Source organism: Dermochelys coriacea, chromosome 1, assembly GCF_009764565.3.
Source record: "Dermochelys coriacea isolate rDerCor1 chromosome 1, rDerCor1.pri.v4, whole genome shotgun sequence".
Taxonomy (NCBI): Eukaryota; Metazoa; Chordata; order Testudines; family Dermochelyidae; genus Dermochelys; species Dermochelys coriacea.
Window position 1 is genome coordinate 307,594,226 of NC_050068.2, and position 27,756 is coordinate 307,621,981.

The window sequence follows — 27,756 nt, forward strand, 5'->3', positions numbered from 1 at the left end:
ACAGTGAGAACCTCCAATAATGGTATGAAAAGCTGTTAAGGCAGCCAATTGAATCTTGGGAGAACTAAGTGATAGACCCATTTGCTTTAGTTGTAGCAGGTATACCAGAACAAGAGGAAACAAAGCACATTTAGGGACAGGATTCTGGAATTCAAACCAGTGACTAAATCTTCTCCACTTTTTGAAGGTATTTCTGGTAGAATCTTTCCTATTTTATCTATTGTATTTCTGCAAAGCAGACCAACTCTAACCCCACGAACCATCAAGGAGCCATGCCTTCAGGCGGAGAATGCTCAGATTATGATGCAGCAGTTGACTGGCATACTGGGAGAGGAATGATTAGAAGATATATCACTGGACAAAGAGCTAGGCGAAACAGGCAGGAAATCAAGTCTGCCTTGATTGTGTTGGGGCTATTAGGATCTTATCCTGTCTGATTTTGTTCACCACTTTGAGAATCAGAAGCGTTGGGGGAAATGCATAAAACAGTTTCTTCGTCCAAGTGAGGAGGAAGGTGTCCCCCAATAAATTATGACCTAAGCCCCTCCTGGAATAGAATAGATAGTATTTTTTGTTTATAGCTATGGCAAAGAGGACCACTTCTGAAATATGCCGACAAGAACCTGGGAATCCAACCCTGATTTGTAGTCTTGGGAAAAACACTTGCTGAGAGTGTCAGCTGTGACATTCATTATTGAAATTCTTATGCAATGTTTTATATAGCAGTTCCATAACCTTATTGATTCAGCGCAGAGGGAAGGGGATCTCGCTCCTTCTTGCCGACTGATATATAAATGCAGGCCACATTGCCTATCATAACTTCGATACACCTGTGTCTGATGAGAGGCAGAAAATGAAGGCAGGCATTTCTGACCGCTCTGAGCTCCAACAGGTTGATGGGGGGTGGATTCTTAGGGTGACCATCTGCACCGTAACATTAGAGCACTGAGGTGCGCCCTCCTCCAGCCTAACAGGGATGCAACTGGGGTTATGGTTACCATTGGCATTGGTTGAAGGAAGGGAATCCGTACCCCTACATTGTGATGAACATTCCACCAGTCTAGGGAGTATCTGACTTGTTGAGAAACTGACACCTGTTTGTCTAGGCTGTATCTGTTTGGTAAGTAAACTGGTCTGAGCAACCATTAGAAACAGCAAAGGCACAATCTTGCATGTTCTGTCACAAAAGTGCAAGCTACCATGTGACCTAGAAGTTGAAGACTGTTTCTGACAGAAGTCTGGGGTTTCCTTTGAATATTTCTGACAAGGTTTGATAGTGTTGTGGATCTGTCCAAGGGAAGGAAGACCCTGGATGCCAAGGAATACAGGGATACCCCTATAAAATTGTATGTTCTGAACAGGAGTCAGTGTGGATTGTCCTACTTTCAATTGAAAACCCAAGTCCAAGAACAAAAAGTGCTTTCTGTTTGGCAGACAACATTTCTTGGTATGACTGAACCTTGAGCAACCAATCATCAAAGTATGGGAATACTGTAATTGCCTGATGACACAGGTAGGCAGCCACCACTGACAGAACCTTTGACAACACTCTTGGAACCGATCAGGGCTCTGGAGAACTGCTGCCAATAAGCTGCCATTGAGGACCATAAGGGGGAGGTGGGTGGTATCTAGGGTTGCTCTCATCAGGAGTCATGAGGTCCCTGGACATAATCTGTCTCTTTGAGAAAGGGGGTTTATATATGGGTATGTAGGAGAACCCTAAACAGAGATCCATGATACTGAAGAGAGGTCTCCATCATCATCTTCCTCCTCTAATGGGGGAGCTCTGACCAAAAAGGGAAGTGACTGTACTGGAGATATATAAGGATCTGGAGATTGAGAGGGTCTTGGTACCTGGAGATGCTTGGTACTTGCCAGCAATGGAGACTCTGGTTCAGCAATCACTGATAAGCCCTTTGGATACCTAATGTCTTGCAGTACTGAGTGGAGCTGTGGCACTGAGTGCTGTTGCAGCACTGACAGACTGGAATGCTTGTCCCTGCAGAATGGTGATGATGGTTTTGAGAGATTCACAGGCAGCGCTGATGTAGATGGAGGCTTAGTTTTACATGGTATTGAAAAGCTTGACATAGGTACCAGAAGAAGGGTTAAGTCTGATGGTACCTATATTCTTCTGTGTTTTCTCTGATCATCTCCACTAGATGGTGCTGGAGCCTTCTCAGAGCTAGGTTTACTCTTCAAGCTGCTGGATTTTCCTGACTCACTGGTACTGGAATAGCCCCTCACTTTTATAGTACCACGCCTTGAAGATGAAGTCTCTGAGGCTGCTGGCCTCGTCTAAGAGCAAGGCTTTTTGAGAGGGGAATCTCTTCAGAGGGGAATTAGAACTTCTCTTTTTAAGATCTTTAGAGGAGATCTCTAAGGCTTTCCCCTTTGGAGGAGAGTGTTGCACCAAAGTCAAAGGGGCACTAGAGGGACTGATGTACAGGGTGCGGGGGTTCTCCTGATTTGGCTCCAAAGTGGGGAGAAGGGAGCACTCCTTCATTAACAGTCACAGCTTGAGTTCCCGGTTCTTCTGTGCTCTGGATTTGAGGGCTAACTTCTGTGGACCATGCAACTCTCCCCGGTAGTGAACCCACTTAGAGTGTCCATCGCTGATCAGGATAGCTTCTCTCCATGTGAGGCAACATTTGAACCCCTGTGAACCGGGCAGGCCCCTCAAAGAAAGGATTTTCCCAGAAGAAATAAAATAGTCTTTCAATAACCAGTAACTAACTACTGTACTACTACTACAAATTAACTAAACTAAATAAACTCAGTAGAATGAACTCAGCAAGAACCCAAGGCAGGCACAATGTAGACATGCTAAGCTCCATCTCAGGCTGAGGCAGTTGCCTGCGCAGCCTCATATAGCCTCAGCACAGAGGACGATGATATCAGCAGTGCATATACTGGCCAAATGGACATTGCTGATGAAAATCTTTGATCAAAGACAAGTGGGATATAAGTGCACCTGAAGGGAAGCACCCACAGAACACTACTCAAAGAACTGCAATTTCTCTTGCCTACGGTAAGTACAGATTATTACAGTCCAGCCAGAAGACATGCCTGTTAAAAATCAAAATAATTTTATAATATACTCTATAAAAACGAATGATATTTCTGCTACTTATAAAATATTGAAAGGAATTCAGGTTTCTCAGCCTTCCAGTTAATTGTGAAAGTCTACTGCATCCACAGATAACTGCTCTTGGATTGATGCATATTATGGTGAGCAGGTCCAGGAGCGAGGCATTTTAAGACGAAAGTTAATGAAGGGAAAAATAATATTTTACCATTTGTTTTAAAATAAAGATTTTGACTTACCTATCCAGTTTACTTGCCAGCGATTTTCTAATTTTTAATTCTTCCAAATAAAGTTCTTTGTATCTTTCCAGTTCTGTCTGCGTAGACTGTTTTTGAAAGACACTGTCTTCTTGTGTGTTTTTTATTTTAGCCAGTTCAGATTCTAGATCTCTAATTCTGTGCTCCAACTGGTTTCTCAGTGAAGTATTATTAGTAGTTCTTATTTGTTCTAATGTCTCTTGGGAGGCTGCTTGCGTCTAAAGCAAATAATACAACTTTAATAAATTGGAAGAAAGAGGAATTTTTTCCCAACAGTTACTCATATTCATATAAGTACACTATCTTATTCCGATAGGGAACTACTCTTCCTTAGTGCCATCAACAATACAGGGAGACATTTGAAGTCACTACGCAATAGAAAGATTTCAGCTTAGAAAGAAACTGTCCCTTATTAAGGATCTATTACATTAAAGTTAGAATTACACAACTTTCAGTCTTATAGGACAACAGTCTAATTGAAACTGATCCCCTCGCTGGAGCCAGAATCCCATGTGATCCATACACACGTAGATAATACTTCCAGCATTGAAATAATAAATGTGGAGTCAAAAAGAGGAGGTTACTTTGTAATTATTGTTCTCTCAACATACTGTGTTCAGAACCACACTGTAGCAGTTAACATGCCTGGTCACTGACCATGGAACCATCAGTAATAACAACTTGAGGGGGTGAGGGGAAGGGAAGGGGTGGCGCAGGTGAGGTGGTAGATACACATCTTTTGAGCCCAAATAGTCTACTGGCCGAGGAGATAAATAATCCATCCCCTTAATCTTCCCTCAGTTCATCTTTATCTACAGAAGCTCATGAACTGAATTCCAAAGAAGAGGGAAGGAGGGAAAATCAGTGTAGCTCTGCAAAAGAAATACAAAGAACAAAAGCTACTTTGGTCAGTGTGATAGCATACAATCCCTCTAAGAGTAAGCAAGTTGAGCATCCCCTCCAGGGTAAAAAATGAGTCATGAGGGAAAATCAGTCTGGGGCAGGCTTTGGGATAGAATGACCTGCAGGCGCTACTGTAAGGGAGTGTACTCAATTTTACTTTTCTTTGTATTTTTTTTCTTCCTTCTACTGTATCTCTAGTTCTCTAACTACCAAACTGGAAACATATGTAAATACTATACATTTAGCTTTTATGATGAAAACAAAGCACCTAAAATATAAATTTCAACATGGAAATGAATATGGAATATAAAGCTTAAAGTACCATTTTACAGCATACAGTAAGTAGCAAATAAATTAACCTGCAAAAATAGATTGACTTCTTCTAGTTTTTGTCTTATTTCTTGTCTAGCTCGTTCTTCAATCTCTCTTTTATACTGTTCTAGTTGACTGTGGTCCATCATATTAGTCTCTACTTGATGTTTGAGAGTAGCTACTTCTCCTTCCAGCTGCCATTTGCTCTTCTCCAGCTTTTCATGATTCTTATGCAGTATCTTCATAGAAGACAACTGTTCTCGTAGATCACAATTCGTAGATTCTAACTGCGTAGATTTTTTTGACTCTATATCCAGTTTTTTGGAAAGTTCGTCTATCTGTACACATTGAAAAAGTTTAAACTCAATTATCAAACAGGGAGTTCAAAATTTCTCTAAATTCAATGAAAGTCAGTGAAAAAAATCACAATAATTTTACAAGTTCAAAATTTTGTATTTAAAATGATAATAAATCATTCTAAACGTACTAAAAGCAGATCTTTTAAATTATTTTTCATAGAATAGCTTATATTCTCTTCTTTAACAGCATATATACAGTAGTTTCCAGAAATACTTTACAAAATAAAATCATTTAGACCCCAAACCTACAAGCATTTTACCCATGCATTTGGCTTTAAATGCATAAGTAGTCCCAATGAAGTCACGGGACTATTCATATGCTCTAAAGTAAACAGGAGCATAAGAGATGGGGCCTTGTTATGTATCAAAAATGTTATGCAACCCTTTAAAACTTGCAAAATTGGATGGTAGGAAGCCTTCTATGTTAGCAGAGAAATAAAATATATTTGTGGTAAATCAAAAGATAGTTTGCGTATAAGAATTTAAAAGACAATGTGAGATCTTTCAGTAGGATCTGAAACCTGTATAAAACTCACTGGAAAAAAAACTGTTAATCTTTTCTGTCATTACTGCATATTTTATGGGTTCCTTGTCCTTTTTAACATAAAAAAGGAAAATAGGAAAATAAATAAAATATTGTGTAAAAATACGTAGACAGTATCAAACAGACCTTCTTATTCCAACTGTACTGCTATGTATAAACATAACTGCAAGGAAGGGAATATATAAAAATTCCCTTCCTTGATGTTCAAATATAATTTTTACATTTTAACTGCAACAAAATCATACAAATACTATTAATTTTATTTATAAAAATGCTCTGATGTGAAGGCACTCAAAGCACTAAACACATAATTAAAAAAGTTACTTAATTTCTAAAATATAGTGCACTAGCAACAAAGCTACACTCAAAAAATGATGGGAACAGACTGTAGTAAGTTAAGCCCTACCTAGGAACAGTGGAAATGTTTCTAAAAATAAGCCAGATAAGGATAATAAAAGCTACTTCTAGGACACATTTTCAGGTTTTTAACACTAAGCAGGATGGGCTGAGACATGCAACCTTAACTCTGCTTTCTTTCAGCAATGCCCCAATACACCCTCTTAACACACATACCTTTACTCTGCCACTCCCCAGGTGCTGAAATGTACAAGCTCTTCACCTCCTTTTACAACACATTCACTCTTACCCACAGAATTCCATCTAATACTATGAGTGGGGAGGAAGGTTGCCCACATCACCTCTGCTCTGTTCCCCTGGAGATGGCAGCAACCAATGGGAACTATTTGCATGCAGACAGTGTTAGGCGTACCTACACTAAATGGTGGAAGGCATAGGGCATTTTTTACAAAGACCATTGTCAGTGGTGAGGGGCAATATGAGAGGATTCTAAGGCTTTAATTATGTTTAAGTGAAAGTGATGGCTGAGATGATATCGTGTTGTGACAGATTTCTGTTACCAATCTGCCTGAGGCATCAGGTGATCAGGCTGAGGCCACAGGATTGTTTGGGAAGGAGATGACAGAACACACCAAGTAACTGAGTTTTTACAGCTTTATTGATAAAATAATAAAATAACAGCAGAGAGTGCTGGGGGGTGGCAGTTTCCCCACATCACTCGGAGAAAGGAAGAAAGCATGAGTGCCCCAAGCCCTAACCCACTTTCATACTCACACCCGCACTACCTGAGGATGGCAAAGCCTGGGTGTAACATAAGAGGGGAAGGGGTGGACGGCAGTTCTTGTCCTGTGCACAGGTCATCCAGGGTCCGCTGTTGATCTCCGATTTGCCTAAGCTCCCAGGCGTCTCCTTCAGAGACCTTTGTTCCCCATGCTCTGTGTACCAGTCTAAACCGGCCTTCCATGGTTTCTTCAGCTTTCCCAAAACACACTGGTTTCAGGGCAGTGAGAAAATTATGTTTTTTCCTTGTTGGCCTTTGCTGTCTTGCTCTTTTTTGCAGCCCCTGCATTTCGTTCAACAACTCTTCTTTATTATGGCTGGTCGGGGGAGTGGGGGGTGGACTTCCCCCCCTTCTGTCTTGGCAGGTAGCGGAGTGAGTGTGGGCAGTGGCTTTGGGCTGGTGTCAGCTCCTTATTTTCAGGTTTAGATGGATCATCAAGTTAACCCATTCCTCCCCCCCACCGCCTTCTGTCTTTTCGCCGTCTGTGAAGAAACCTTTTGTTCCACATTTATACCTTTAACCTTTTCCAACATTCTTTCCAATACATACAAAAACATTTGCAACATATGAGGCTGGTATTAAGACAGGGGACCCCCGAGGGGAGGGGGAAGCCATCTTGTGACAGTGTGAGTAAGCGCAAGGGCTGTGAAATAGGCTATGTCTACACTATGGACCTTACAGCTGTACTGGTGCAGCTGCGCTGCTGTAAAGTCTACTGTCTAGCGGCTCTTTGCTGGTGGGAGAGAGCTCTCCCGTCGGCATAATTAAACCACCCCCAACGAGCCGTAGTACCTGTCGGCAGAAGAGAGACACAGTACTTTCCACACTGGCGCTTTTGTCGGTGAAACTTATGTCGGTCAGGGTTGTGTTTTTTTCACACCCCTGACTGACAAAAGGGCTAGTGAGGACAAAACCATAGTTCTTACATTGCACAGTGGTATTTTTTATGGGGAGTTGGCTACGTGTGTGAGCATATGCCAGGATCTGGGATCTCCTCAATCTTATAGTGCCAAGGGCCAGAGTGAGTATATGCATATTGAAGCATTGCTCAGAGTGTAGAGGGAAGATGGCGTGGGCAACCTTTTTTTTCCTCCTTTTTGTTTTTCAATAGTGTTAGATGAAAATCATGTGGGTGACAGTGAAGGGGTTGTAAAAGAAGCGAACAGCTTGTACATTTCAGCAACTACTGGGTTGGCAGAGTAAAGGTATGTGTGTTTATGGGACATATTGGGCACTGCTGAATGAGGGAACAGAAACGTTGCATTGGCTTAACTGTGCATTTCCTGGTTTTCAGACATTTGACTTTTGCTCAACTCAACATTCTGCAAGGGGAGAACATACCACCAAGCAAAGCTTAACTCTGTATTAACAGTTTTTTGCCAATTAATTTCCCAGGTTTTTTAATAGGAAAAGATACATTGTTGATAGGAGTTAACAGTCATGTAGACAGTTGTTTATATCCTGTCCTGCAGTTTGCATACTCAGTCAAATCAGCATGTGTCAGCAATCCCTATACTGTGGTGTACTCCGTACTGTGTCACAAACTTCTCCAACCTTGTGGATGAGGAATCACCTCATATTGACACCCTGGCAGAACACATATTGCTCTTCCCTTAGCAGTCAAGTCACCTGTGCTGTCAGTTCTGTACTTCTGCACTATGTGTTTTAGGAAACACCACATTAATCTACTCCAAGATCAGGAAATAGCCCTTTGCTCTCACCTCCCCAGAGGCTAGTAAAATGAAAAAAATCTGTAAACAACCAATGCAAGGCTCGCCTACAGTGGTGTAGCCAAGTGGAAAAAACAGGGGAAGCCAGTCTTTGGCACTGAAAGGACCCCCCCGCCCCCACAGCCACCACAATGCTGCCGAAGGCCGGAGCGAGTGAAGGACCTGACACCAAAGTGCTGCTGAAGACCCGGAGTGCCATCGGGTCAGTAGAGGGGATGGCGCCTTTTTTTATCTCTATTTCCCTTGACCCACCGCTGAAGACCCAGAGCACCGCCAGGTGAGTAAAAATTTTTAAGGCGCCAAGTAATTAAAAAGGCGCCACTTCTGCTCGGTGGAGGAGCGGCTGCTGCCCCACTCCCCCACTAGCTACGCTACTGCTCGCCTATCATCCATCCTTAGTGCCCACCCTTTCTGCAACTGCAACCCTTCTCCTTGTCTGTCCTTCTTGCCAACCCACAAGTCCTCTGTTGTCAGCTCCTCTGAACCCAAAATAAACATTTTGCTTAAATCAGCTACTGACTATACTGCTGTTGTCATAAATATAAAGGGAAGGGGTTAAGAAGCTCTGATACAGTACTATATAATCCTCTTACTTGTAAGGGATTAAGAAACTCCAGTAACCTGGCTGGCACCTGACCAAAAGAACCAATAAGGGGACAAAATACTTTCAAATCTGGGGGCGGGGGGGAGGCCTTGTCTGTCTGTCTGTGTGTTGCCTCTGCTGCGGACAGATCAAGAAAGCAAGCAATCCAACTCCTATAGAGTTAGTATGTAATCTAGCTAGAAAATGTGTTAGATTTTCTTTTGTTTTTGGCTTGTGAAATTCGCTGTGCTGGAGGGAATGTGTATTCCTGTTTTTTTTATTCTTTTGTAATTTAAGGTTTTGCCTAGAGGAATTCTCTGTGTTTTGAATCTGACTGCCTGTGAGATTATCTTCCATTCTAATCTTACAGAGTTATTCTTTTATCTTTGTTTTGTTCTTCTAAGAAAGTTATGTTTTTTAAGAATCTGATTGGGTTTTTAGGATCCTAAAAACCCAAGGCTGGTCTGTGCTCATCTTGTTTATTCTCAAGTCTCCCCAGGAAAGGGGGTGTAAGGCTTGGGGGGATATTGATCCTTTCCCTAATTCTCTGTTAAATCACTTGGTGGTGGCAGTGTACCCTCCAAGCACAAAGAGTTTGTGCCTTTGGGAAGTTTTACCCTAAGCTGGTAGAAATAAGCTTAGGGGGTCTTTCATGCGGGTCTCCACATCTGTACCCTAGAGTTCAGAGTGGGGAGGGAACCTTGAAAGCTGTGTTCACAGTAAACCTCCCCATAAAATACGAACACAAGATATTATAACAGACAACTTGCAGCAAGCAGCGTGAGTTATTTGATCTTTATAGCACAGGTGTACAAAGATTAGAACTAGAAACATCAGTGGAGGGCCATTCACTGGTGCAATGGCATTGGCACATTCCCTCAAACTACCCAGGTAAGCATAAAGTGCTTGCATAGAAATCCTTTCACGGTTTCTTCTTTACTGGGGCATGTATATTGTAATCCTTCCAGGCTGCACAAGTACGCAATTGAAGAAACGAACACTTTCTTAAATTCCCCAAAGATCTAGTGGATGCCGTCCACTACCATGGATAATGACAGATCAATTGAGAACATTTTGAGCCGCATCCCAGCAATAGTTTTATCTCTGGCTCTGCGCAAAAAAGCCTACCTAGTAATTTTTTGAAAAACTGCTATCGTTTTCAGAACTTATATCTCTGGAACTACTGTCTCAAATGATCCCAAATGTGTTCACTAGCCCTACAATGTATTCCTGCAAAGCAATGCGAATTTCAAGAAAATCAGTGCAAGCATGCAAATTTTAAAGCACTGGTGAAGTGCAGTTCATTAAGAAGGAAGGATAGAGGGACGATGGAGGGAAAGGGCTTCTCTACGCATTCCCCTTCAGCACAGGAGTCTCTGAAAGGTCTGAAGTGGCCCTCTCATCTCAGTGTGTTCTTTTGAGCAGAATGAGAACATCCTATTGAGATGAATACAACCTGAAACAATAACTCTGAGATGTGTGAACTAATCCATTTATCTCAGTGGGTGTTCCCATCCCTCTCCTGAGTGCTTTTTAGAGCCTGTGAGATGCATGAGGCTCTTTGGGTGGGGAGCTGAGAATGGTTATTTCTTTATAATCTTTAACCAGAATAAAAACAACAAAAATCCCACTCAAAATGTAGCCACCACATTTATAGCAATTCTGAGAGGAATATATGAAGAATGAATGATGTGAGTTTCAAATATTAGAACTTACCGTTGTCCTTAATCTACTAACTTCATTGTCCATTTCAGAATATCTGTTCTTCAGTTCTCCCTGGAAACTAAACTGGGACACACTCTCTCCATTCTCATATTCCTTTAGTTTCTTCTTAGCTGTTTTTAGAAGTTTCTTCATTCTGCATAGTAAGTACAGTAGAAAGACAAACAGACTTGTTTATGTATTTTTAGAAACCATAGCCAAGACCCTCAAACCCATTTTAAATATATTTGATAGACAAATCTGAGGAATCATCCTCTCAGTCTCAGAAAACATTTTTAGGGCAAACTTCTGGCTGCCCCATGAGGATGTCTGTAGGTGTAGGTCCTTTTTTCTCCTTCCCTGCCTGAAGAATTGCATGGCAGCCTGGCTTAACATACCTGCTCACTGGACTTTGCAACAGGTGCTCAATTACAAAAGCGAACAACATTAAAAGTTCGGCATTATACAAGCAATTTGTGAGGTCAGTTGTGCAATCATTTTTCAGTTAAAGTTTAATTTTGTAAACAGAACAAAGTCACATTTTAGTTTACTTGATATTTTCTTGAAAGTGCTGAAAAAACTGTACCCATTACATTCTTTTTGTAATTCACTGTTTCTCTTCATTTCTTGATCCAGCCGGGCTTCCACTGATCGTTTTAACTCTACTAGCTTCTTCACTTTTTTCCTTTCACTCTCGAACTTTCAAAATGAAAAACAAAACAAAACATATAAACTTTACTACATATAGTATTAATGGAAGTTTTCATTTGCTATATATGATACATACAGGAAGCAGACCTTCACATTCTTTACAGAGAAACTGGAATACATCTTTGTTTTAAAATTTTGATGTTTTGATATAAAACTCTATTAAACATACATTCATGGCCAATTAAGAAGCAGATACAACTGATGGTAAGTCTTGTTAACCTTATTAATTCACTGTTCATTACTGTTAAATATTATTTATTTCAGTGTTTCTCACATTGTGATACGTGCTGTCCATTTACATATTAAGACACATTTTTGCATTGCCAATTATCTCATATTAAAACTCTAGGGTTTTCATTAGCTGCTATTCTTCCAGATGTAGAAAGTATATTTCATCTCATCTCAAATTTAGATTTTGTCTTGCATCCCTTCAGTATGGGCTGAAATGAACAGGCTACTTTCTTCTCTGTTCTCACTTAGGAAATGGGATCAAATTGTCACAGTCGAATTTTGGCACCTCCTGCAGTAGCAAGAGATCAAGACTATCAGCCCCAAATCTTGATTATAGAGTGGGCTTTCCAGAATAGGGAAGATCTTCACAGAAATCCGTATTTCAGGAAATACATGGGGACAAGTTGCCATTTTATGTTTAACTTCACCACATCAGAGACTAATGGGTTTCATCTAACAGTAACCCAGTAGACTCAGAGAAGGCACTATCATGTGACAGAAATACGTATTTTCTGTGATTACCACACTGAAATCTTCAAAATGTAGCACAAGGAGTCCCTTCCATCAAAATGGTGATGCCTAGTGGACGAGTGTGGACTGAGCACTATGTTGCTTTCTGGAAGATCTCTAGCACCAAAGTAGACTCCTGTTTGGATCAAGAAGCTATTATGAGTCTCACTAAACATCCTTTGCCCCTCCAAGGGACAAAAGACTTAAGCAAATAAGGTTTCTCAATATAAGTTTACAGTCACTTAGCTAGAGTGGAACAAGAAATTGGCTGCCCAGGAATTTACCCCATACTTGTGGGCTCAGTTTAGCATTTGTTATATTCATCTCACACATGGTTGACATTTTCAGGGTCCTGGTGGGATACAACTATTGGGGGAGGTCATGATCATGTAGATGGTGCCTTAGGTAACATGGGTCAATCCCATGGAGGCTTTTGAAGATGAGGGCTGAAATTTTAAGTTTGTCCCCGGTAGTTAAAATGAGTTAGTGAGAGGGGAGCATTATGGTGATGATACTCTTGGAGGTCTGTGGCTCTGTAAGCAGGCTTCTATGTTCTGAACTAATCAATGTTGTGTTATTTTTTTAAATAGTTTCATTCCTAGTTAAGTATATTCCAGTAATCAAGCCTGGAGAGCATAAATGCTTAGTCTAATGTAACAGGTTTTCGCCAGCAGTAGGTGGGAAAAGGATTTTTTTTTGGTAAAAAAATAAAAATAAAAATAGTTGTGGCTAATGAGGTATCCAGCACGAGGAAACCAGGTGAACATGTACACCATTTCCATGATCTGAGGGCAGACACCCTCAAAGAAGCATGACGTTATGGAGATGGCAAGTTCTTAACAGTTTCTGTCCCTCTCTGACATCAGCCCCATCTCTGTCCTTCTGGATTCAGTTTCAGTCAGCTGCTACTCTTCATCAAGCCAGGCTCTTGGAGAGCTGGAAAACCGTGCTGCTTGAATCTGATGTGGTACTTGTGACTTTCCTGATGGATGGAGGAAGGGAAAGCTTGACCTGAGGGAACTACAGGTCACTTTTGTTTTCTTGGCATTAGTGTGATTAGCCTTAATTGTCTCCCTAATATGATTTCCATCATGAAGCAGCAAGCCCTTAAGCTTCTGTTGTACCTACTTCCAAAGGCCAGATACTTGCCGCAGCAATCCATGACTATAGGCATCTGATTCCACAGGCAGTTGCTCTTACTGCGGTATCTGCAATATCAAGCAATTTTCCACTACCTTGATAACATTTCTGAATTCTTTCTGTTCTTCAAGGAAAGAATATATGATGTGGCAAGACTTGCTCCACATTTTGTACTCATAGTAGCCCATGTGAGACTGGCAGTTTCCTATGCATGTGGCAAACTCAGCAAACTATGTTTCTGAAGGAAATCAGCATCTGGAATTATGACAAGGCAATAGAAAGAATGGTTACCTGTGTTGTAACTGTTGTTCTTCCAGATGTGGTTACACATATGTATTCCACTGAGGTATTCGCTTGCCCAACAAGCTGGAACCAGAGTTTTCTGCAGCAGTAGCCATCAGGGCAGTGCATGTGCCCTGTACCTCCCCATAACCCTTCCAGAAGCTACGTAAGTGCAGAGCCACCTCAACAGCCCCTCAGTTCCTTTACAATGGAATATGGGGGGGTCAGGACTGCATTGGAGAATGCAGATGTGACAGAAGGCGGGTCCTGGCATACGTGTGCAACCATATCTCTAAAGGACAACCTTTAGAATACAGGTATGTAACTTTTTTCTTTTTTGAGTGGTTGCACACACATATTTCACTCAGATAACTCATAAGCAGTACTCTTAGGAGGTGAGACTTGGAGTCTACTTAAATAATGACTGCAATATTGCTTTCCTAAAGTTGCAGCAGATCTTGAAGCAGTTGTGATGGCATAATTATGAGTGAAGGTACGCTTCCACGGAGGACCAAGTAGCAGCCCTGCAGATATCCAATATAGAAGTGTTTCTCAGAAAAGTTACCGAGGTAGCTTGAATTCTTGCTGAATGGGCCCGTAGTCTCTGTGGAGGAGGTGTATTTGCTAAACTGTATGTCATTATGATATAGCAAGTAACCTATCTAGAAAGTGTCCATGCTGAAACAGCTTGGCCTCTCACTCTGTCAGAATACAAAACAAAGAGCCAAGCCAAGGGGACAACCTGAAACATCAGAGCCATTAAACACAGAATCATAGAACTGGAAGGGACCTCGAGAGGCCATCTAGTCCAGTCTCCTGCACTCGTGGCAGAACTAATTATCTAGACCATTCCTGACAGGTGTTTGTCTAATCTGTTCTTAAAAATCTCCAATGATCTCCACAACCTCCCTAGGCAATTTATTCCAGTGCTTAACCACCGTGACAGTTAGGAAGTTTTTCCTAATGTCCAACATAAACCTCCCTTGCTGCAATTTAAGACCATTGCTTCTTGTCCTATCCTCAGAGGTTAAGAAAAATAATTTTTCTTCCTCCTTATAACAACCTTTTACATACTTGAAAACTGTTATGTCCCCTCGCTGTCTTCTCTTTTCCAGATTAAACAAACCAAATTTTTTCAATCTTCCCTCATAGGTCATGTTTTCTAGACCTTTAATCATTTTTGTTGCTCTCCTCTGGACACTGTCCAGTTTGTCCACATCCTTCCTGAAGTGTGGCGCCCAGAACTGGACACAATACTCCAGTTGTGGCCTAATCAGAGCGGATTATTAATGAGCTCCTTAGCTCGGCTCCTTACAAAATTAGACCTGCGTGGAGTGAAAGGCAGCCATTTTGAATATTTGGCTATGCTGTTTGGCCTCTGTAATGCTCCCGCTACCTTCCAGCATTTTATGAATGAAGTCTTTAGGGATATTCCAGATCAGTTCATGGTCACCTATTTAGCTGAAATTCTCATTTTCTCTAAAAATCAAGAGCTCTGTATCTGTATCATTCTAGACTGGCTTAGTCACAACCAACACTATGCCAAATCAGAAAAATGTGAATGTGACAAGAACATGGTAGAGTTTCTGGGTTATGTCGTATTCCTGACAGGATTCACCGTGGACTCCTGCAAGGTAGTGGTGATTACAGCCATGTCCTTCTTTGAATGGTTCCAGTCTATCTTATGAGTTGTTTTTGGGGAAGACCTAGAGAGAAAGACCAACCCCTCTTTCTCCCAGGAGAAAAGTCCAAGTCCAGGGGTCTGTCAAAAACCACTATAGCCTTGGTAGTGAACTGTGTACAGTGGCAGGTATTCAAATGAGGGCCGTGGGGAAGAGAAGAGTCTCACTGCCTGTTCCATTAAGTGTTGCTTGAGGCACAGATCCGGAAAACTGTGTTCTTCTCTTGAAAAAATGGCTGATACTGCACCTTTCTTTAACGTATCCCTCACAAAAACACAAAAGCCAACACATGTAGAGGGCACTACTTGAGACAGACACCCCGGAAAGGCAGTGCTTTAAGCTCAATGAGTGCTGCATGCCATCGATGCCTAACACTGAAAGCCAAGTACTAAATACTTTAAAAACAAAAATAAAATCATAAGGGAAGCCTAACTATAGGGTACTAACTGCTAAGTAACTATTTACAAAAAAGGAAGAGATCTGCTCACTGACTATGCAGAGAAAAAAACATGAGGTAAATTACAAAGGGCGCTCTGACTCAGGCCACAAGCAGTGAGAAGGAATTGATTATGGATGTGATGGGATCCCCACTCTCCCAACATAGCTTCAGGAGGGCTATGAGTTGGCGTAGAGCACATGCACCACCTCAACAGGTACTGCTGCAGAAAACAGTCTGGCTCCTGTGCACCAGGCACACACACACACCCAGGGCCAGATTAGGCACCCCTAGGCATATCATTTTCAGTGCCCCCCTGCCTACTACGGACCTAATGTGTAGGAGTCCTGGCCAATTTGTGGGCCCACAGAAAAATGGGTGCCCAAGCATTGGCAGGAGCTGCTGGGTGAAGCCCCGAGCCCAGGCAGCAGTGGGGTGCAGGAGTGGAAGCTCCGAACCCAGGCGCCCAGAGCCCCGGTAAGAGTGGGAAGCAGAAGCCCAAAGCCCAGGCGCCCTGATTGGAGCTGTGGAGCGGAACCCCCAAGCCTGGGTGCATAAGTCCCGGCTGTAGCCGTGGGGGCTGTAGTCTTGAGCCCCAGCTGCAGCCTGGCGGAAGCCCTGAGCCTGGGCACTCTGGCTGAAGCAATGGAGGGCTGAAGCCCTGAGTCTGGTTACCCAAAGCCCCATGGCAGGAGCAGGAGGGAGGGTGGATGTCTCTGCCCAGGCAGAAGCTATTCTTAATACCTGGCTACTGCAGCACTTTGCCTAGCAACTCTGAAAAGAGACTCCTGAGGGCTTCCATATAAATACACAACGTTCCCATATAAAACACATTTGGAGGGAATTTGGCTATAAACCAACATTTCAGTGGTCTCATTTACAGATGAGCTATAGGTACTAAATATGTGGAAGAGGACATAAGCCTCATTAATCTCAAGAAGAATCCCACTGAGACAGAGGCTGTTCTAAAATCAGTGAAACAGATTGGTGAATGCCCTTGAATCTCTTTCCTGAAAGAAAGATTTTGGCCAGAGCCAAGTCGAGGATGACTCTATGAAGGATAATCTTAGGTAGGAACAAAAATGGAATTGTTCCAATTTAGATGGACAGCTAAGGATTTGGAACAGTGTGCGTGTCATGTTGAAGAAACATTTTAATGCTTATTGAGAACAATAAAACCGCTGTAACAATTTTTATTGCTTCACAGGCAACTGGAAAGACAAAGACGTCTGGAACAGGGTACGTCAGAAAATACAGGAACCCTAGTTGATAAAGGTGCTACCTTCTGAGTTTTGGCCAGGATCAAGGTTGATGTTATTCCAAGGTTTAGCGACTTTTGGAAAATGAAATTTTTTATGGTAATTTTTAATAAATTTACCTGCACAGAAAGTATTAATAATGGAAAACTTGTTTTTATTTATTTTAAATTAAAAAGTAAGCTGAGACAGCCATCAAGATTTTCTGGGAGCTCCTCCAGTCTTCCTACATACAGTGAAACTGAAAGCTGATGATATATAAGGGATTGCTGTGGTTCCTCACCAGAAGTGGTGCACAAAACACACTAGTGAAGTCAATGGTTGTAGAACTACAGAGCTACGTGACTTTTTTGGCAATCTAACACAAAGAGCATACACCCAAGAAGGTGGATTTATTATATGTTGTAGCTTTAAAGAATCTGACAGTTACTGGCTATCACATCATCATATCATATAATATACCACATCACCCCTCAAGAGACACAAAATCTTCCAGATTTTTAAGAGGCTCTCCGCCTTCTGTTATAAACCTGCCAGCTGACTTCCCAGAATTCGTATGTCACCGTAAGCTTGAATTTCACAGGATACTAAGAAGGGTGACATAAAATGAAAATGTAACTATTTAAAATATAGATACAGCTTAAAACTGACAAATTATTTGGGTGGGTTTTTTTGACTTACTTGTTCCAACATCTCAGCCTTTTCCCTATCAAGTTGAGACAAACGAACTCCAAGTTTGGATCTGGACTTCAACTCCTCCTCCCACAGATTATGTGTATCTTTTGCAGTCATTGACAGCATGGTTTGCTTTTGGACCTACAGAGTAAGCATTTGCACAGAACAAAAATGTAACAAAGAAATGTCAAGATTATTGTCAGGCTGGAAGTTATAGAAATTTTAGTCACATATGAAGGCCCTAATGATCAGTACAGTAACTCCTCACTTATGTTGTAGTTATGTTCCTGAAAAATGATACTTTAAGCAAAAGTATGTTAAGTGAATCCAATTTCCCCATAAGAATGAATGTAAATGCAGGGGTTAGGTTCCAGGGAAATTTTTTTCCCCAGAAAAAAGACTACATATATACACACACACACATATACACACACAGTATAATTTTTAAATGAACAATTTAATACTGTACACAGCAATGATGATTGTGGAGGTAGTGGAGTCAGCGGGTGGGATATTTCACAGGGAATGCCTTACTGCTAAATGATGAACTAGAACTCAGCTGAGCCCTCAAGTGTTAACACACTGTTGTTAATGTAGCCTCACACGTTACAAGGCAGCAGAAATGGAGGGAGGAGACACAGCATGGCAGAGAGAGACAAAGACACACACCGTGTGTGTGTGTGCGTGTATGTATGAGAGAGAGAGAGAGAGACCGTGTGTGTGAGAGAGACGCACATTACCCCTTTAAGTATGCTGACCCCACTCTAAGTACATTGCCTTTTCAAGTAGATCAGCAAGCTGAGACAGCAGCTACTGCCAGCAAGCTCCCTCCATTCTGAGCCCTGTCGTGCCCCCTCCCCGCTCTGTTGAGATGAGGTAAAGGAGTGGGGTGCAGGAGTGGGAGGAGGGGGCCACCCTGACATCAGCACACCTCTTTCCACTCTCCCAGCACAGCAGCTCCAAGGCAGAGGGCAGGAGCAGCACATGGCAGTAGGGGCAGGGACACCTGAACTGCCTGGCAATTGATAGACTGCTGGGTGGCTGCCGCACAGGGAACTTAGGGGAGCTGATAGGGGATCTGCTGGTCCACCCTGGTTCCAAGTCCCTACCAGCTAGCTTCAACAGGCTGCTCTTTCTGCAAGCAGTGGACAAAGGAGGTGGCTGCCAAACAACAATATAAGGGAGCACTGCGCAACTTTAAACGAGCATGTTCTTTAATTCATCAGCAATGTAACAATGTTAACCGGGACGACATTAGGTGAGGAGTTATTGTACCTGTCTTTTTATCTGCTAATTTCTCTCTTAAGAAGCCCATCCAACAATTTATAACAAGAGCACTGTCTTGTTACTTATGACCTGGAGGCAGTAACAAAGAAATTAGAGGAACAAACCAATACGGCCCATTCCAACTCAACTCTCCAGAATGAAGTACAAAGTTAACTCAAGAAAGAAAACTAAGAGCAACACTGGGAGAACTGGTGGACAGAAATGGCATGCCATATTATATATCTCGAGAAAAATCAGCAGGTGAAATTTCTCTATGTCTATCAGAAGGCAGGCATTAGATGATTAGAAGCAAAAATATATAAACACTCACTCCAACGACTCTCACAAATTTTAATATTATGTACAGATTTCCTGTCAGCCCTACATCAACCTACAAGATTTCTGCTTAAAGGCTGCAACAAAAGAAGTCAAACTTATACAGCCTGGTAAAACTGTTGATGCTTGATCATGATGTAAACTTGCAAATTTCTTGCATGGGTCCCTTACACTTACTTACAAAGTTGTTGTAGACTGACTGAATGGTAATAATGCCTCCGCTTTTTGGAAAGGAGAAACTCCTTATATTGTAGGCTTCCCCAACAATTCCTGATCCACTTAGAAATAGAAAAAAGACAGTTACCTTTTCCATAACTGGTGTTCTTTGAGATGTGTTGCTCATGTCCATTCCACATTAGGTGTGTGTGCTCGCCATATGCACTGAAGTTTTTCCCTCAATGGTATTCATAGGGGACCAGCTCTGATGCCCCCTCGAGTGGCGTGCACATGCCGTGGTATAAGGGGCGTCACCAGCTTCCCCCCCGCCCCCTGAGTTCCTCCTTACCGGAAACTCTGACAGTGAGAAAGAAGGGCGGGTTATGGAATGGACATGAGCAACACATCTCAGGTCCAGGATGGGCCATAGACCACTCTTGGCCTTCGGGATTAAAAAGTACCGGGAATAGAACCCCTTGTTCCTGTACTCACGAGGAACCTTTTCTACCACACCAAGCTGCAGCAACCCTTCTACCTTCTGTGTGAGAAGACTCTTGTGAGGGGGTACCTGAAGAGGGAACGGGGATGGGAGAAAGAAAGAAACTGGAGGGTATAACCCTGTGACACAGTATTGAGGACCCAACGGTCCGAAGTTATAGTGGTCCATGCAGGGAGGAAAAAAGAAAGGCAGCTGGAAAACAGTGGGAAAGACGGATCCGGGGTATAGTCTGGTAGGTCACCCTTGAGTGCACCCTCAAAACGCTTGCTTGTCCCTCTGTTTTTTGTGGGTCAGGCCCAATTGGGCATATGGTGGAGGATGGTGGCTCGGGCAGTGCTTGTAACCCCTCCTCTTCTTATGGGGCGGCTCCTGCCAGGGTTGGCTCCTTTGACCCTAAGATGGCTGCAGTGTGAACCGTTTACGGGCTGGACCAGGGACATACAGCCCTAGAGTTTTCAGGGTAGAGTGGGAGTCTTTCAGTCCTTGCAGCTTACTGTCCATCTGTTCTGCAAACAAGGCCTGGCCGTCGAAGGGGAGGTGCTGTATTGACTGCTGAGCCTCAGTTGACAGACCTGAGAGGAGCAGCCAGGATGCCCTCTGCATGGAAATGGCCGAGGCCCTGGTACAAACCACAGAGTCTGCTGCGTCTGAAGCTGCTTGGAGGGCTGCTCTGGCCGCTACCGTGCCCTATTCGAGGATCGCCCGGATTGCCGCTGAATCTAGACGTCGACCTGTTCAATCGAGACGATTCCCTCGTGCGGGCCCTTTGGGATCTTCGATGATCGGTGCTGGTAGACCAGCGATCTATGCCTCATGCTGCTCGACTGGTGCCGGGACCTAGAGCGGGCCCAGGAGCCGGAGCAGGCTGGTCGTCAGGAGGATCTCCCCGACTGTGGGAATTTGCATCTCAGTGACAGGTACCAGTGGGCGGGTGACCATTGGCTCCGTTCAACCGATTCATCGCATGATCGGTGCTAAGGCATTGGAGATGCGAAGGGTTGGTCTCGATGCTCATGCCAGGGGTGCGTGCCTCTGCAGGTCTGCGTCAGGTTACCGGCGAGCCTCGCCATGAATCCAGCTGTTGGTGCCCAGGGTTCGGAGACCGAAGAGGGCTTCTCTGAACCTGCCTCCCTACTTCCGAGGCATGATGGCTCCATGCGGGCGAGTGCTGGCGGGACATCTCCCGTGATGGGGAATGGTGCTGATGAATGGTGCCACTGAGGCGGGGACACGTAGAATGGCTCCAAGGCTTCAGCCCCAGACAGGGGGCCTGTAATCTGAGCCCTGCCACTCAGGGTTGAAGCCTTTGGGCCTGGGCTTTGGCCCCAGGCCCCAGCAAGTGTAAGCCAGCCCAATGACCCCATTAAAACGGGGTCGCGACCCACTTTGGGGTCCTGACCCACAGTTTGAGAACAGGAGTCTTAAACAATTCAGAAAGGAATAAAGGAATATGTGCCTCCTTCTGTTTATTTGGAACAGATTTTAATCTTGCCTTCCTCACAAGTGGATATGGGTAAGGAAGAAGAATATTCTGAAAAGGAGCGAGTGAATACAAGTTGATATTATTTTCTGGACTTGGTCCTAGGATTGCTCAGTCTGTGTTTCTGCCTTCTTTCTCCTTTCGAGGCTCTTGGAATGCTCCCAAGAAGACTGAAACTGCTGCATTTGGTCCCTTCTTAAGCACCTGTAAGTCCTTTCAATGGTGATGGTCATGCTCCTGGCTGAAAAAACTTGTGATCTAACTTGTTTATGCCAATTTAATTTGATTTCAAATACTGGCATAATCTGTTGAGCCCTTCTGCTGTTCTTAGTCTCCCACTTCCATACTCTCAAATTATATAATAGATAAAAATAATGATAAATATTTTATACTATTTTGCCTTTCATTGAATGTTTTCAAAATACTTTATAAGCAATTATTTTGGTCTCAACCCTCTGTGAGGTATGAAAGTACTATCCCCATTTTGCATATGGAGAAAATGAAGCACATTCTAACATGTTCAAGATGACATGGCAATCCATAGCTGAGAGACAAGAACAGAAAGTTTCCCACATTCCACTCCTGTGCCTTAATTACATAAGCATTTCTTCCCTATAGGCCACAAAACACATTATGCATGAAACTGTTCATGTTGATGAAATCATCATGTTTGCAGGGGCCTCATAGACTTTAATGTCAGAAGGGACCATCATGATCATCCAGTCTGACCACCCACACATAACCTCACCCACCCACCTCAAAAAAGAAACTGTTAAACCCATAATATGGCTCTTAGGAAACATATTAACAAGTCCTTACTAAGACACCTTGTTTTATAATAGGGTCTTGAATGCAACTCCTCTGGGTATTGTGCAATTTCCCCCTTCATACAAAGCTCCCAACCAAAAATAGTTATTTCATTCCTGCCCCACAACCATGATCACTTATAACAGTTTGCAGAGGAGATAAAAATGAATGGCCATGTGAAAAAACGGTTACTCACCTTCTCGTAACTGTTGTTCTTCGAGATGTGCTGTTCACGTCCAAGCCAATCAGGTGTGTGCGCACGTATGTTAACGTTGGTCAGAAGATTTTTCCCTTAGCAGCATCCGTCGAGTCGGCGTGGGCACCCTCTGGAGTCATACCTTCATGGCGCCTAATATATAGCCCTGCTGACCCGCCACCCCTTCAGCTCCTTCTTGCCAGTTACTCCGACAGAGGGGTAGGAGGGTGGGTATTGGAATGGACATGAACAACACATCTTGAAGAACAACAGTTACGAGAAGGTAAGCAACCGTTTTTTCTTCTTCGAGTGCTTGTTCATGTCGATTCCAATCAGGTGACTCACAAGCAAAATTAGGAGGTGGGGTCGGAGCTGTCCACTGACTGGAGTACGGCTCTACCAAAGGCTGCATCATTTCTGGCCTGCCTAATAATCGCATAGTGTGCGATGAAGCTGTATATTGATGACCACGTTGCTGCCCTGCAGATTTCCTGAGTGGGGATTTGAGCCAGGAAAGCTGTTGATGAAGCTTGCACCCAGGTAGAGTGTGCCGTTATCAGGGGCGCTGGGATCCCTGCTAGATTGTAGCACTGAGTAATGCAGGTAACAATCCATGATGAAATGTGCTGTGTCGAAACAGACTGGCCCTTCATCCCGTCCGCTACTGAGACAAAGAGTTGTACCGACTTCCTGAACGGTTTCGTCCTCTCAATATAAAAGGCCTCTATGAACTTGGAGAGTGTGGAGTCTCTGTTCCCGGCTACTCGCATGAGGCTTGGGGAAGAAAACGGGGAGGAAAATGTCCTGGTTGACGTGGAACTGCAATACAACCTTCGGGAGGAAGGCTGGATGGGGCCTGAGCTGAACCTTGTCCTTAAAAAATATGGTGTAGGGCGGCTCGTACGCTACAGCCCTGAGCTCAGACACCCTCCAGGCTGATGTTATTGCCACCAGGAACGCGACCTTATAGGAAAGGTAGAACAGGGAGCATGTTGCTAGAGGCTCAAAGGAATGCCCCATGAGCCTGGAGAGAGGACCAAGTTAATGCCCCAAGCAGGAACCGGTTGGCAGGCAGGCGGGTACAACCCATCGAGGCCCTTCAGGAAGCGACTGACCAGGGGGTTAGCAAAAACCGAGTGGCCCTGTACCCCTGGATGGAAAGCCGAGATGGCAGCCAGGTGTACTCTTATAGAAGACAAGGAGAGACCTTCCTGCTTTAGGTGGAAAAGATAATCCAAAATCTGGGGCACTGAGGCTAGTGCCGGGGGAAAGTCACGCTTAGCTCACCAGAATGAAAATCTCTTCCATTTGGCCAGGTACGTGGCCCTAGTGGAGGGTTTCCTACTGTCCAAGAGAACCTGTCTGACTTGTTCTGAACAGGAAGCTCAAACAGATTCAGCCATGGAGCCTCCATGTTGTGAGATGTAGCGACTGCAGGTTCAGGTGCAGGAGCCGCCCGTGATCCTGTGTGAGGTCCAGGAAGAGTGGTAAGGTAATCGCGGCTCCCACTGACATGTCTAGGAGAGACGTGTACCCGTGCTGGCGGGGCCAGCCTGGTGCTATGAGGATCTTGAGCAGGACCTTGTGTACAAGTGGTATGGGTGGGAAGGCATATAGAAGCGGACCCCCACAATGGAGGAGGAACGGATCCGCTGTGAAGCCTGGACTGTGATTCTGGAAGGAGCAGAACTGCTGACACGTCCTGTACACTAGGCGTACCGTTCTGAGCTCCCTGACATTGATATGAAGATGGAGATCTGTCTGTGACCAGAGGTCCTGAGTCCTATGGTCCCCAAGATGAGCTCCTCACCCCAAATCTGATGCGTCCGTCACTAGCACTAGGGATGGTTGTGGGGCAGCTAAGGGAACTCCTGAGTACACCTGCTGAGCGTCCATCGACCACAGGAGCGAGTCGAGGCTAGGGCGAGGCAGGGTCACGATCCTGTCCAAGCTGTCCCTGGTAGGTCTGTACACTGACGCAAGCCACGACTGCAGCGGTTGAAGCCTGAGTCTGGCGTGCTGAACCACGTACATACAGGCTGCCATGTGGCCAAGAAGTTTGAGACAATTTCTCGTGGTGGTAGTGGGGAATTGCCTGAGTCCCTGGATCATGGAGTTGAGGGCCGGGAATCTAGCCTGCGGGAGGAATGCTCTGGCTTGGGTTGAGTCCAGAACCCCCCCTATGAATTCTATCCTCTGGACTGGGGACAGAATCAATTTCGCTTCGTTCAGAAGCAGGCCCAGATTTTTGAAGGTGGCTCTGATGAATACCATCTGAGCTTCCACCTGAGCCCTGGATCGGCCTTTGATCAACCAGTCGTCGAGATATGGGAACACCTGTACCTGGTGTCTCCGCAGAAAAGTGGTGACGACTGCCATGCACTTGGTGAAGACTCGAGGTGCTGCTGACAGGCCGAAAGGGAGGACAGTAAATTGGTAAGGGGAACCATTGACCACAAACCTGAGGAACTTTCTGTGGTTGTACGTGATTGCTATGTGAAAATACGAATCCTTCAAGTTGAGGGCAGCATACCAGTCTGCTGGATCCAGTGAAGGGATAATGGAGGTCAGGGAGACCATGTGGAACCTGAGTTTCCTCACAAACTTGTTGAGGTTGCACAGGTCCAAGATAGGCCTGAGGCCGCCTTTGGCTTTTGGTATTAGGAAATAGCGGGAATAGAAACGCTTGCCCCAGTGCTCCAGTGGAACCTCCTCCATCGCCCCCAGTGCTAGGAGCGATTGCACCTCCTGAATGAGAAGTTGCTCGTGAGAAGGGTCCCTGAAGAGGGACGGGGAAGGGGGGTGGAAGGGTGGGAGGACACAGAATTGAATGGAGTATCTCCTCTCTACCGTGCGAAGCACCCAGCAGTCCGATGTTATACGGAATCATGCACCGTAGAAAGGGGATAGTCGGGAGGAAAAGGTAAGGTGGGGTAGATCCAGTCTCTGGTCTGGCGCGCCGTCCTCGACCGCACCTTCAAAAGGCCGGTTTAGGGCCAGAGGGTGGTTTGGGCTGGCCTTGATTAGTGGAGAATGTTGCCTTCTCCTACCGCTCTGGTTCCTCCTCCTAGAATTGTCCTGGCGGTTCTGCTGCTGGAACCTTTGAGGAGGTTGTGGGCGGAAGGGTCTCCACTGTGTGGTGGGGGCATGCAAACCCAATGATCTGAGGGTGGCTCAGGAATCTTTTAGGCTCTCAAGCCGTTTGTCCATCTTTTCTGAAAAGAGTCTCACCCTCAAACAGGAGGTCCTGAACTGTCTGTTGGACTTTGTAGGGCAACCCTCAGACTTGCAACCAGGCCCCCCGCCGCATAGCCACCCCTGTTGCCATGACTCTTGTGGCAGCGTCTAAAGCTACGTGCAATGAAGTGCCTTCTTCAACCAAGGCAGTGAACTCTGACCGAGAGTCCGCAGGGACGAGCTCCATGAACTTTGCCATTGAAGCACAGGTGTTATAAGAGTACCTGCTCACAATGACCTGCTGGTTAGCAATATGGAGTTGTAACCCACCGGTGGAGTAGACTTTTCTACCCACGAGGTCCAGGCATTTAGTGTCCCTATTCTTTGGGTAAGGACCTTGGAAACCTTGTCTCTCCCACTGGTTAGCTGCATCGACCACTAGCGAGTCCGGAGGCGGATGGGAGTAGAGATGCTCAAAACCTCTGGAGGGGACTAAGTACGCCGCTCATTACGTTTGGCAGTGGGTGACAGGGATGCTGGTGTCTGCCACAGGGTCTTAGTGGTGTCCACCACTGTCTTTATGAGGGGTAACGCTACTCGTGAAGGCCCCGACGGCGCTAGGATGTCCATCAGTGGATCCGTGTCCTCTGTCACCTCCTCGGCCTTGATGCCAGGCTTTGGGCAGCCCTGCGGAGCAACTTCTGTAGGACTCTGTTATCCTCTAACGCAGGAACTATAGTCCTCCCTGCCAATGCTTTGTTCGGCGACAAGAAGGAGGAAGCGTGTGCCGGTAGTGGAAGCTCTCTACCGTCTGCCCTAGAGGGGTCATGTGACTCCCAGGGCAGCGTTGGAGGAAGTGGTGCCAGGGCCATAGTTGTCGTAGCAAACATCGGCGTCAGCATCAGTCTCACTGGAGGGAGCTGCTGGGGTCGGGGAGGGGGGTGAGGTGCCTGCATCGAGGTCGATATAGACAACGGTGCAGGTATGGGAGACAGGTGTGTCAACGTCGTGAAGGCCGGTGCCGAAGTCGGAGCCGAGCACGGTGCCGGAGTTGACGGGGCTGGAGGCAAAGGCATTGGGACCGTAGGTGCCAGGGGTGGATGCACAGAGGAAGGTGGCACAAAAGTGGCGGAGGCCACTGAAGATGTCACTGAGTGTAGGCCCTGGTGATAAGGCCAGGGAGTCCAGAAGGGCCACTGAGGCGGATTCTGCCACTGCAGAGGCCCACGTCTGATGCTCCCTTCTGTCTCTGCCCGACCTCGCTCTATGGCTTCTACTCCTACTCGAGCGGTAGGAGTCGGGCTCCGACTCCGGGGTCTCAGACACTGAAGACCACAGAGGAGCTGAACGTCAAGAGCTCGGGGAGCGGGAGGGCACTCTGTCAGAGCATGTAGGTGCCGATGGACAAGGTGAAGGGGAGTGCCTCGACAGCATAGCCAGCTTTCCCTTAGAATACACCGGAGGATGGAGCTCCGTCGGCGCTGAGGGTTCCTCCATGGTAGGCAAGGCCCCAGGAGGAGCTGTAGTGGTGCCGAGCTTCCCTGGAAGAGTCCTTCCTCGGTGCCAAAGTTGCTGATGGCGCCGGGGCACTCCGCGTTGATGACGACACCGTAGGGGTCAGGTCTCTTGAGCCCGGGTCGGAGTGGGGGCGTAGGGCTGCATCCATGAGGATCACCTTCAGCCGCTGTTCCCTTTCTTTAAGTGTTCTCGGGCAGAACTCACGGCAGATCTTACAACAATCTTTCTGATAGATCTCCCCCAGGCACTGAAGACACGACGAGTGCGGGTCAGTCTTCTGCATGCGCTTGGCGCAAGCCATGCAGTTCTTGAAGCCCGGGGACCGCGGCATGCTATGGCACCGGGGCTGAAGTGGGGGGACGGATCCCCAACTACTATACTATACTATTAACTGGCATACTACTAAAAACAAACTAACTATATACACGGAATAGAGAAGAAAACTTGCTGAGCAAGAGCCAAGGGAAGTTCCAGCCACCGTCACTGGCGGTAAGAAGGAATTGAAGGAGTGGCGGGTCAGCAGGGCTATATATTAGGCGCCATGAGGGCATGACTCCAGGGGGCACCCAGGACGACCCGATGGATGCTGCTAAGGGAAAAATCTTCCGGCCAACGTGCACTTACGCGCACACACACCTGATTGGAATTGACATGAACAAGCACTCGAAGAATTGTGTCTTTTAATTTACCTGCTGATTTAGCTGTTCTTCTAAATTGATTTTTGCTGTCTGTAAGCCTGTTATCAAGTCTTCAAGGCGATTATGAACCTATACAAGCATTAAA

General features: G+C 45.1%; 1 protein-coding gene across 32 annotated transcripts in view; it reads right to left on the minus strand.

Moving 5' to 3' along the window:
* LOC119854023 (ankyrin repeat domain-containing protein 26-like) overlaps positions 1 to 27,756 on the minus strand; it is a 187,900-nt gene that overhangs the window by 39,793 nt on the left and 120,351 nt on the right. For 29 of the 32 annotated variants that reach the window (XM_043495587.1, XM_043495497.1, XM_043495595.1 and 26 more), the window contains 6 exons: positions 27,663 to 27,740; positions 17,545 to 17,679; positions 11,202 to 11,314; positions 10,631 to 10,772; positions 4,608 to 4,898; positions 3,328 to 3,563 (listed from right to left, as the gene is read on the minus strand). In XM_043495587.1, the coding sequence (XP_043351522.1) occupies positions 3,328 to 3,563; positions 4,608 to 4,898; positions 10,631 to 10,772; positions 11,202 to 11,314; positions 17,545 to 17,679; positions 27,663 to 27,740 (995 nt within the window). Of the gene's footprint in view, positions 1 to 3,327; positions 3,564 to 4,607; positions 4,899 to 10,630; positions 10,773 to 11,201; positions 11,315 to 16,546; positions 17,451 to 17,544; positions 17,680 to 27,662; positions 27,741 to 27,756 lie in introns of those variants that run through there. The other 3 variants (XM_038397917.2, XM_038397996.2, XM_043495612.1) reach the window with 3 other exon arrangements.